General features: G+C 34.7%; 1 protein-coding gene across 1 annotated transcript in view; it reads right to left on the minus strand.

Annotated features, from left to right (window-relative positions):
- Positions 1-13,124, minus strand: part of CFTR (CF transmembrane conductance regulator) — a 251,363-nt gene that overhangs the window by 89,841 nt on the left and 148,398 nt on the right. The window contains exons 11-13 of the mRNA XM_072964621.1: positions 12,196-12,288; positions 7,130-7,312; positions 145-336 (exon numbers count right to left, since the gene is read on the minus strand). Coding sequence (XP_072820722.1) covers positions 145-336; positions 7,130-7,312; positions 12,196-12,288 — 468 coding nt within the window. The remainder of the gene's footprint in view (positions 1-144; positions 337-7,129; positions 7,313-12,195; positions 12,289-13,124) is intronic.

The raw sequence follows: 13,124 nt of genomic DNA on the forward strand, positions 1-13,124 counted from the left end.
AATTAATTTACTCACAGTAGTTTACCCATAGTGGAAATGTGATTAATATATGCAGATTGACTGACTGAACAAGAAGTTAAACAAATAATTTAGGTAGTTTGAAGGTTTCATATGCATAATTAGAAATTTGTCACATAAACTTACCTCTTCTAGTTGGCATGCTTTGATGACACTCCGATATCTATACTCATCATAGGAGACACCAAAGATGATGTTTTCTTTAATGGTGCCAGGCATGATCCAGGAAAACTGAGAGCAGAATGAGATTCTTCCACTGTGCTTAATTTTACCCTCTGAAGGCTCCAGTTCTCCCATAATCATCATTAGAAGTGATGTCTGGAAATGAAACCATTGTTATTAAGTTAAATCATTTGATCAAATCACCCTAAGAATGCACATGCCTCTAACTGCCCTCCTAAGCAGAGGTATCGATTCTAATTTTAAAAAATTCTGTATGAATTTATTCAATCCAAAATTTATTAAGCACTTCCTGTTCTGGGTATGCTGCTCTGCACCAAAGGTACAAAGAGGAATAAAAGAGCCAATTACAACAGCATGTGATGAGTGCTATGAGAGAGGGAGCGCCTACTTCAGGTTGTTGGGATGGGTTTGGAAGAGGTCGGGGAAAGATTACTGATAGCTAACATTTATTGAGTGCTCACTCTCTGTGGGGTGCTGTTCTATGTGATTTAACTGTACTCATTTACTTAATCCTTACAATAACCCAACAAGGTGGATTCAATATTATCCTCATCCTCTAAAGGAGATTAGTCAAAACGAGGTATAGTCAGGTAATACTGTTCCCACGAGCTCTTCTTGAAGAAATTAGTATGAAATCATCCAGGAAATGATGTGAAGAAGCTTCACCAAAGGAACTATCAGTGAACAAAGACTTTATGTAACTGTAAATGCAAATTTAAAATAACATGGGAATTAGAGCTGAAGAACAGAATTTAAATGTGTTATAGGCCCTGATAATAAGAAAAGTTATGAGTAAAAAACAAACAAAACAGAGGAAATGAGAAACAGAGGAAATTTGCTGATTGTGTTATCAAGAAAAGCTGGAAGCCAAAGGATATCAATTAAACGTGGCAAATCAAGTAATAGAAGCATAAGCATGTTTAACAGATAATAAAACATTTAAGAAAGATGACACTACTGACTAACAATGAGTAGAAGAAAAGGAGACAGTTAAGGAAGGAAAAATGTTGATTTTATCAAATCTCATATTAGTGAACCTAAGAAGTAGAAGACCAGAAAAATTTAACATGAAATTATAAATATAACTAGAACAAAAATTCATCCCCAGCTTCTAAAAGTTGGAATGCCCTTATGTTCACACCTTAGCCCCTTTCTCTTCTTATCAACTCTCTCCCTTGAGATCTCATCTAGGCCCCTGGATTTACACTGCCCACCCCTACTTCCTTGAAACTAGATTTCTAAATCCAACCAACATCTCTACTTGACTGTCAAATAGGCATTTTAAACTTAACATTTTAGAACCAAGGTCCTCCCAAAATCTGTTTCTCCCTTAATCTTCTCAATAAAGGGTACCTTCATCCTTCCAGTTACTAAGTCCAAAAACTTTGGACTCATCCTTGACTCCTCCATTTTTATCACGTACCTTGTTCAATCCTCCATCTAATTTTGTCATAGCTTCCTTAGAAACATGTCCTGAATCTGACGATTTCTGTTACTACCTGGATTAAGCCAATATCATCTCTTGCCCGAATAAACACAATAGCCTTCTAACTTATTTCCTCACTTCTGCCCTTGTCTTCCTACAACCTATTCTCAAAGTGGCCCTGTTAAAATGTAAGTCAGATCACGTTACTTTTCTGCTTAAAACCCTCCAGTGGCCTCTAATCTCCTCAGAAAAAGAGCCTAACTCTTTACGAGACCCTTCTAAAGGCCCTCAGGACGCTTTACAAGATTCCAAGCAATGGTCTGGTCCCATTACTTCTCTGACAGCTCTACTCTCCTGGCTCACCCTGTGCCAGCCTCACTGACCTCCTTGCTGTTCTTTGAACTAGACAGGCACAGTCCCATTTCAAGAGTCTGCTCCACCTCCGACCAGAAGGACTCTTCCGCAGATATCCACAGGACCTAATCCCTCACCTCCTTCAAGTCTTTGCTCAACTGTTACCTTTCAATGAGGCCTTCTCTATCTCCATTACTTAAAATCACACCCAACTTCCTTTTCTGATTTATCTTCATAACATTTACCATCATGTGACTATTCATATATATCTCCCACTAGAATGCAAGGCCCTTGGGCTGAGGATGAGGGTATATAGTGAGTTTTGTTCACGACTATATCCTCAGGGCCTAGAATGGTGCCTGGCACAAAGTAGCTACCCAATAAATTTGCTAAATGGTATTATATTTACTCAATAATTTAATGGCATTATGATACATTATATTAAATTATAAGGACTCAAGAACTTTAAAGGTGAATTACTGGTACATAAATACACAGACAAACCAATGGAACAGAATTGAAACTACAAAAGTAGATCCAAATGCATAAAAGAATTAGTACTTGATAAACACGGCATCTAAAATCAGTGGGGAAAGATAGACTATTTGGTATATGGTGTTGGACAACTGGACAGCCATCGTGAAGGCAAACAAAAAAACTGTGCCCATATCGCATAACATATGCAGAATGAATTCCAAATAGATCAAAGGATAAGTACAAAAATAAGACCATAAAATACTTAAAGAAAATATTGAAGGATGCCTAAAGGAAAAAAAAATGGAGTAGGAAAGCCTTTCTATGACTCAAAATTCAGAAGCCATAAATAAATTAAATAACATTAAAAAAAAGTGTGCATGGAAAACAAAAGGAAAAAATGTGAAATTGAAGTAAATATTTGCAACTTATACCACACAAAGGAATAACTTCCCTCTAAATAAAGTGATTCTAAAATGAAAAGGAAAAATATCAAGAACGCTTAAAAAATGTACAAAGTATATAAACAGATATTTTACCAAAAATTAAAACAGGAGTGGCTTTTAAATATATGATAAGATATTATATTCTTTTCTTAGAATAACTTAACCTTTTACCCTAGAGGTCTTGAAAGAAGGTCATGGACTGAACCTCAAGAAAATGGGCAGACCCTCTTAATTCCTCCGTAACAACAGCAAGTTCCTACCAAGTTGAAAGGAATGTAGCCCCTGCTCACACCCTGATTGTTATCAGCCTTCTGTTGCAATTTTCCTACAAAACCCCAGGACCCCTAACCCAAGGTGGGCTCACAGTCTTTAAGGCTTTAGCCTGCTGTGACTTCCTTTGCCTGGCAAAGAAATAAAGCTGTGCTTTTCTAATTCTCCACCACCTCGCAAAAAAAGATATTATACTTTATTTATCATAAGAGAAATGTAAATTCTCTGACATATGACTTTGCCCAGTGAGACTGAAAAACATTCAAAAATGAAATAATATCTGTTTGGGATGCTGTGGGGAAATCTGCAATCTTATATCGACTGGATGGCACATGCATAAATTGGTGCAACCTTCAGGAAGGGAAATTTGACAGATACATAAATGCTTTGCCATTTCTAGGAAGCTATTTTACAGATACACTTGTAGACGTGCTAAATGGCATACATGCAAGATTATTCATAGTGTCATTCTTTGTGTTAGCAAAATACTGGAAATAACCCAAATGTCAATCAGTGGGTGACTCATTACATTATAGAACATCCATGCACACAACGGAATACTATGCAACTATTTACATATATATGTGTGTGTATCATGTTCAAAAAATTAACAAGAATAGCTGCCTGGGTTGGGAGAAAGAATGGTGAAAAGCAGAAAACAGGCAGAGAAGAGAGAGGAGACAGGGAAATTTTTTAACTTTTCATACATTTTAATTTTTCAGAATTTTAAAATTTTAATTAAATTTTAATGAATAATAAGATCACCTAAAACATATTAGGAAGAAAGGAGGATGAAGTAACAGAATCTTTGCAATATCTGTTTCACTAGATTTTAAAATTCTTATTGTATAGGGAAAAATATGAAATACTTTATTTCTACATAAAATTCTTCTGTATAAAAATTAAAACTAGAAGTGCTATTTTAATATAGAACAGCTTTGTAAACCCAACAATGAAATAGATCTGATTATATATATATAAACGCACATAATATAGATTAAATATAGGTTTATATATATTGAATACAAAGGTTAAATATACATTTATCAATATTTATATAGATAAATATGTAATGCATATTTATCAAAATTTTCGCATTTTGAGAGAGGAGAAATTAAATGAAAATATCATTGAGTATTTTATATATATATACATAAAGTACCAAATATTGATAAAACTTTGCAGGCTTTGTATTTTATTTAAAAAGTAACCGAAAACAGGTGCCAACAGCTATTCCACACATCTGACATTCAGTTTTTAGAAGACCAATCTAAGAGTACCAGAGTGAGGCCAGGGCAGATGACAGAGACTGTATGTTGTCATCAAGGCCACAGAACTGCTTCAGTTGCAGTGACGGCAACGAAGAACTAGAAATCCCCACACTCTGGGGGAGAAGCCACAGCCAGCCTCCAGTAAGGAATACTTGGGTTGTAGACTCTTACACCAATATTGCTTAATTAAAATAATTCAAGGAAATTTCATAAATGAAAGATACTAAATGTAGATTAGAACAAAAAAATACACTTTCCCAAAGATTTTCAATTAAATAAGTTTGTATCAAGCACCTATTATGTGCTAGGTCCCTTGGAATAAAAAACAAAAACATGGTTCCCTTACAGTCTAGATGATTATAACAGAGGAGAGTGATAAAATTAAACCTGACATTATTGTTTTATTCAGAAAACAATATATCTTAATTGTTGGAACTTTGGAAAATCCAGAAATATAAAGTATACCTCAAATCAGAGAAATAGCAACTTGATCCATCATTTCCTTCTGAACACACAGATACATATGTATGTGCTTTTACAAAATGCAGATCATAATGTACCTATTATTTTATAACCTGTTGTCTTCCTTCACTTAACAGTATATCATACTTATCTATCCTTCAAAGTCATTTTTAACACCCCTTCTAATAACTGAATAATATACCACTATATAACTATACCACAATTTATCTGATCAATCCCCTATTATTAGACATTTAGGGGTTTCCCTACAATTTTTGGCTATTGAAACAATGTTGTGATGAATATCTTTATATAAAGTCTCAGCAAACAGACTAGGATAAGTCTTACAAATAAAAGAACTCCTCAGTTATTTTTAAGGCTTTTGATATATAAATTACCAAACTGAGCGGTGTGGGATTTATCTTAAAATGTGAATATCTTCAATTATTCAGTCTTACATTTTAGCTAGAACTTTTATCTAGTAAGATTATAAAATGCTCCATTCCTAGTACAATGAAAGGCGTCCTCCTAGATTGAGTGGCCAAACTCTATTTCTCTGAGGGGTTTAAATTATTCCTAAGGAACCACTGACTTCATCTGACTCAGTCTTCATATCTGCCTCCCGGAAGATCCAAGTGTAATCCAGCCAGCAATTATCTGTTCATCAATTCTTAATAGAGCTGCCTGAAATTTAATTGCTTCGTAAGTCCTGTGATTTGTAATTTCAAAGCTATTTTTTACACCTTCCAAAGAAGCAATTTTAAACACATAAACAAAATTAATTTAAAAAATTCTGTTAAACACAATTAGCATCTTCTCACAACCAATCATTCTTGTTTAGAGCATCTGTAACTTGTTTATTAACAACTCCTTCTACAGCATCATTTTCTCTTAATAGTGAGAATTGCTAGTAATATTATACAACAAACAGAGGGGAAAATAGCACTTTAAGAAGGAACACATTTTACTAAGAAGAAAACGCACAGTTACAGCTACTTTATTTAAAGGTCTGTTTTACACGTAATAAACAGAACTGGAGAGAGAAACAAAGTGTATATTGCTAGCACTATAAACATCGAATTCAACGACTAGAAATTTTCTGTAGCATTTTTTCCCCAAGTCTCAGATTAAATTCTTCAAAATATGGCTCTTCCTATATTGGACACTAATAATAAATTAATAAATGTCTTTCAGGAGTGTTTCTTAATTTCTATCTTAATTTACATTTTTATCTTCCAGCAACACTGCTCCTTCCTTCCTCCCCTCCCTCCCTTCTTTTCTTTTATCATTGGGTTTAATTCTAGAAAATATTTTGGAAAGTTTTAAGAGGATACTAAACTTTTCCCTATATTTCTAGAAAGTACCACAGCTAAAATTAATAGGTGGGAGGAAAAACTTATTTTTCATAGACTTTCAAAGCAAATACCTGTGACTCTTAGCAGCCCATTCCAAAGTCAAGAGGTTCTTTCTTATCACTGATTTGATTCCTTCATACACTTTAAATTTATTGCCCGAGATAAAGAGGACAAGTATTTACCATTATCTGGACAACAGCTCAAATCACTCTGAAGATCACTTGAAGATCAGTCTGAAGTCTTCCCCTGACAATGAAGCTTGACCCGTTAGCTTTCTAGCCTAACAATTTTTGTCAAATGTATCCCCAAATATCCATGGTTTATAATAAGTAGGCGTGGGGGTTGGCGTGATGAAGCTGACCAGCACTGAATAAATTAACATCCCTATGCATTTCCTTCAAAAAACTATCCTAGTCAATAATTTTTCCGCATAATAAATCATAAGCAAATCTGAGGACATTCTCCAAAATTCTAATGTCAACAAGATGTGGACCTTGCCCATGTGCTTACTGAAGTAAAATCTAAGCCATGATTTTCCTGGACCAGATATGAGAAAATGTCCGTGCCACAGACTGATAAAAATGGATGCTTTCATGTGTTCAGTAAAGTTATTGAAAGCTCACCGTGTATGTGCATGACATGGTACTGAGCAGTGTTCAAAATATAAAGACATAGGAGAAAAAGTCACTGAAAATAAAAGGAAGGAAGAAATAAAAGGCTAGAGGATGCTATCAGTGGAATAACTTACAGGGGATACTATGTCCAAGTATTCTCCTAATACCAATGGAAGCATTCCCCCCAAACACCTTCTTACACTACAGGCAATGCTTGCCAAGTTAAGATCTTCATGATGAGGTATAAAGAGACTACCTTGCCTGCTCCGGTAGATCCAGCAACTGCCAACAACTGTCCTCTTTCTATTTTGAAATTGATATCTTTCAGGACGGGAGTACCAAGAAGTGAGAAGTTACTGAAGAAGAGGCTGTTATCACCATTGGAAATTTTTCTATTGTTACTATTTTGTTTTGCTTTCTCAAATAATTTCCCAAATCCCTGTTAAAAAAAAAAGAAAATGAGAAGATATGTTTTTCAGATATTTTCAATAATTGTTTGCATTGTGGATGAAAGGTTTGAAAAGCACATTGCACGTGATCCAGAATTTATACCACATAATTTATAGCACGATTTCTAGAGAACACGACCCAAAACATCTGAAAATTATAGGGGGGTAGAGGTATAGCTCAGTGGTAGAGCACATGCTTATGATGAAAGAGCTCCTGGGATCAATCTCCAGTACCTCCATTTTTTAAAAATCTGGAAGTCATAATAATAATTTCAATTTCTCAGATTGTTACTCACCATCAAGTTAAATTCAAAGATATCTATTTCTAGCCATATATATAAAGGTATTTATCTAGCTATCTACTTATATACATATATATCTTCTCCCATAGGCTGTGTACATAAACATAATTATTTAATCTTCAGCAGAATAATAACATATGAGGCCAATTTGATAATCCCTTTCTTTCAAAGCTGCATACTGTGACTCAGAGGGGTTAAGTAACCAAAGTCACATAACTAGTAGGCCAGGGTGGAATTACAAGCGAAATCTTCTACTCCACCATGCTGGTAACACCTTCCTCTGAGACGATCAGAGCATTTAAGTAGTTATTATTAAACATAAATGTGTTGATATTGCCAGATGACTCAAATGAATTCAATTTTTGCGAGTAGCTGAGAGAAGGAATTCTCTTTTGAAAGTTCCCTGATTCTCCATAGCCCCATGGAAGCTTCACGGGTTGTGGTCTTCAAACCAAAGTAAACAGCTCTAAAGATTGATCAGGAGGAAGGTGGTGTACACAGTTTCAAGGGAATGTATTCCTACCTCATCAGCATCCAAAGTACTTCTTTCTACAATCAACCTGCCTGAGAATTCATCAAATGTTGGTCATTTCTCTTCCCCAACTCCCCTCTCACAACTGTCCTTCCCTCACTTTACACAGACGAGGCAGTCTTCTCACCAATCCTGAGTTTTGCTACATTGCACTTTCCGCAGTGTACAAAGCTCCGTGATACGAACAAGGGGACCAACCCTAAGAGAATGATTTTCTCCTGAAAGAGGATCTTGTAAAAGCAAGGCCAGAAATACTGAAGGAGGTAACATCTTATTTCACTCAAGTTTCAAACTGAAGGCCATCTATGTGTCTTACCATCTCAGAATCAGATTTCAGAAATGAATTGAGGGATAAGATATTTTAATTAACTAATCATTTGATTAATTATTTATTTTTGAATAATACATTAATTAATACAAATTATTATCCATATTTTAAAGTTACACTTTCCTGACATAAAGTAGGTCATATTCAGCTGATTGGCCTGACAATGAGAACTGACTTCACAAATTTGTTTATTTTCCATGAAATAGAATGCACTGAAGCTGCAGCTCCTGCGTTTTGACAAATATTTATTAACACATGAAGACAATACACAATAGACAGGAATTATATTCTTTGCCATCACTTAAACTTATGTTGAAAAATTTGTAAATCATCTTAAAATGTGTCAGAAGTACACAGTTTTTCAAAACTATTTTAGAGCATTCACAAGCAATTAAGCTTGAAGACCACTGCCTGAGTTCTTACAATGTGGATGGCTGACATCCCTCTCAGTCATCAGACAAATATAAGCAAAGCTTTTAAGAAGTAGGCAATGAAGAGTTTTTAAATGAGAAAAAGGAATGTGTTACTCCCTTATTCAATTATTTATCTAATAGACATTTATTGAGCATCACCTCTGTATTAAAGATCACTTCAAAAATCCCACATAGGAGAATAATATATGGATAGATATTAATATTGCAGTATGTTTAGTGCTACAACTGAAAATTCACATCAAGTCCTATGGGAGCACACTGGAGAAAGCAACCACCTCAGCCTGGAGCTTGACCAAGTAAATAACACAATACTAGGCTAAGAAGGATATAAGTGGTATTTCACAAGACCAGGAAATAGTATAGGTGTTTCAGGAAGAAGCTACATGCTCAATGGTTTAGGCTTAAAAGAACAACTTCGTCTCAGGAATAGTGGGTGGCTGAATGAGATGTATATGGTAAGATGACAAAGGGTATCCTTGATAAAGTGGGCAGTGCATGCTGTTGAAGGGGCTCATGTGCCATATTTAGAAGTAGGACTTTTATCCAACATGCCCTTGGACCAATGTAATGGTCCAATTTTTTACTAACAGCTTTAATTTCTGATTACAGAAGTAAAATACTTATTTCAAAAAAATGGAAAACAGAGAAAAGCAGAAAGAAGGAAACAGAAAACGCATGTAGTCCTACCACTGAGAAGAAACCACGTTTAACATTTCAATGATATCCCTCCACTCCTTCACATATATATATAAAACAATATATATGATTTTTAAACAACATTAAGGAAAAATTGTATTTAAGGTTTGTGACCTGCTTTTTCTGATTTATAATAAATCATAAATATTTTCACATACCATTGAACATTCTTTTTATGCCACCTTTTAAAAAAATTTTGTTTGCTTTTGCAGAGGTGGTAATTAGGTTTACTTATATATTTATTTTTTAATGGAGGTTCTGGGGATTGAACTCAGGACATCGTGCATTCTAAGCACACACTCTACCACTGAGCTATACGCTCCCCCCAAACTTTTTTAAATATAATTTTTAATTGTAGGATAGTATCCAAGAGTAGGGATAAACTATAAACAGTTCTCTATTCTTGACATTTTATAATTTCCTTTTTAACTTAGTCAATAGTTCCGTGATGCATGTACTTTGCTATAAATCTTGGAGCAGATCTCTTTTTAAAATTATAAATTGCCACAAATGGAATTTCCAGAGCAAAAGGCATAGTAAAAATTCCAAGTCTTTTGAAAAGTAGTTTCAAATTTTCTCCATTAATGTGTGAAAGTGCTAGTTTTCAGGAACCATTATCAACACTGTTATTTTTGGTTTGGGATTTATTTTGTTTTGTTCTGTTTTCTGTGTTTTTATGGATGAAAATGGAATCTCACTATTGATCTAATTTTTATTTCTTTGATCCCTAATAGGATTGAACATTTTCCATGTTTACCAGTCCCCTGTGGTTGGGAGAGGAATGATTACGAAAGCCTTTGTCTTTATCTCAATCTGTTTCATCTTCTCAACTAGCTGGGTAATAGTTGATAAATCATGACATTCTGAGCGTCAGTCTTATGAGTTGTTGAAGGCTTTATCTGAGGTAATATATGTGAAAGTATTTTTCATACAGTAAAGTAATCATCCCTTATTTTTTTTAATAAGGCAGCATGGTGAGTAGAAAGATGCTTTAGAGTCAGAGAAACCTAAGATGAACTTTAGCTCTGTCCTAACCAGTTACATAACTTTGTTCTAGTTGCTTAAGCTCCCTAAATAGAAATTGTACCTACTCACAGGTGTGGAGTGAGGGAGGAGTCATGTATAACTCATCAAGGACTTGCCTCTTGAGTAACTGGGCGAACAGTGATGTCATTAAATGAGGTGGACAACACACTGGAAGGAGTGAGTTTATGAAGCTTGGGGAGTAGTTCATGTGAAGTGCTTGAGGAGCTGGGAGGAAATTTGGAAATAATGTGTGACGTTCAGGAAAGAATCTAGGGCTAAAGATTTGCCTTTGAGAGCCATCAGCACTGACAGAAGATAATGGTTCAGTGAGATGGTTGCAGATGGTGACATTTGGGTCCAAAACCTGGCTTCAGCCCTTGTCTGCTGTGTGAACTGAGCCAGGTCTATACAAAGCCTCCCCATTCTCCTATCTGCAAAATGGAAATATTAAGATTACATCATAGGAATGTTATGTGAATTAAATGAGACAAAACATATAAAGTGTTTATCTAGTACCTGGCACATAATAAGGGCTCAAGCATGCTACCTATTTTATTAGATGAAAGGAAAATGAAATGGACAGTAGAAAAACAACTGTCTGTAAGTAGCAGTGAAAAATGTCAAAACTTCTTATTTTTCCTTCATGCCTAGAAGGGCATCAGAAATTCCTAAAATCAAAGAAGTAAAATCAGTCTGATCCACACACTTCTCCACAAACAATTTCTCTAGGCAAAGAAAGAATTATTCTCTTTATAGATAAAAGAAATGAAATGAAGTGAAGCCCTTGAGGTCAAGTTATCTTTATAAAGAAAATCAATTTAAATATTGTGAAATATGTAGAAATAGGACATTGGTTTCACAACGCCTACCTTTACTCAACAGAAAAAAGTGAAAAGGAAAGAGCAACTCAACAAGTATTCTCAATAATCAAGGAATTCTTTAGAGACTGAAAATCACTGATAATATTTTTTCTGACCATGAGGAAGATGAGAAATATTTTAATGGTGAATTCAAATAAGTAAAAATGGTAGAAAACAATACATTGGTTTATCTCTCATACATCTTTATGTTGACTGGTGTATACAAAGCGCATTGGACTGGAACTTGAGATTGGAGAAGGCAGCATTTATTGAAGAACAATTATGTTCATGGTACTCTGCTGAATACTTTCCACAATATTCCCATTTTATAGATGGGGAACCAGAGGCTCCACAAAGTTCAGTAACTTGATCTAGATCACACAGAAAGTAGAGGGCAGAACCAGGATTCAAACCCAGCTCTAAATGGCTCCAAAATCTATGAACTTCGTGTTATTTCCTAACCTATTCGGTGGAACAAATTATATGACTTAGGAAAAAAATGAAGAGGCTTTTATACTACACTTAATATTCCTGGGTTTTACCTCTTTATCTATAAAATAAGTGGAGGGTTTCCCCTTCCAGTTCTAATAGTTCCATCATCATTCTAACTTTATTGTCCACTAGGATGAAAGCCAGAAGCATAAACAAGAAAATGCTTAAATATTTAGAGCAAACAAAAAAACATTATTTCTGACCTCTTCCCAGAAGGCTGTAACATTCTCCATCACTACTTCTGTAGTTGTTAAGTTATATTCCAATGTCTTATATTCTTGCTTTTGTAAGAAATCCTATTTATAAAAGAGAACAAAAACATATTGCAGAATCAGAATAGAATTAATGCATTATTACATCTATTTTACACTCTAATTGTGCTGCATTTTGTATTTGGATTTTATGAATTATATTAGAAATTGTATCTTAATAAAATAATTCTTTAAGTGCTCTATGGTTAATCTGCCAAGCACTAAGATTTGTCATATTTAAATTGCACTCTTTAAACATGTGATATTTAAAAAAACTGTTTTTATACATTAAATTTTAAAATACTACTAATTCGTCCTTGTTCTAGTACATGTTAACCTCAATGATGAACTTATAAAGCACACCTAAATTACCCACCAATTGCCTCAATTCAACATTAAGACAGGAAAAAGAAAAAACAAAAAACATTAAGACAGAGAGAAAACTAATGTCTTCACCTTCACAACACCCTCCTTACAAGAGGCATCATTAGCATCACTTCTCTGGGTTAAGGAAAGATATGAAGATCTGATATAACTGATTTCAGGGCATCAAACATTGATTCTAAAAGAAAAGCTTCATTAGAGACTTGGACACAGTGTTCCTAGGTATAGTGGGAGCACGAAGAATGAAGTCTATGCATCTTGAAGTCTTGGCTATAGGACATAATTTTATAAGCCTGGTCCTTGCTCGCTTTTTCCCTTCTCACCTCTTCCCTCACTCACTATCTCTATTTTGGTTTCCTTTTCTCCCAGTTTTGTTTTTAAGATCTGTTTCTTGGTCTCTGTATTCCTGTTCAGTGACTGTTTCTGTGATGCACTCTGTTTGGGTCTGTATGTCTGTTTTTCTCTCTCTCTCTCCCTGTCTCCCTCTCCCTCTTTCT

Source organism: Vicugna pacos, chromosome 7, assembly GCF_048564905.1.
Source record: "Vicugna pacos chromosome 7, VicPac4, whole genome shotgun sequence".
NCBI lineage: Eukaryota > Metazoa > Chordata > Mammalia > Artiodactyla > Camelidae > Vicugna > Vicugna pacos.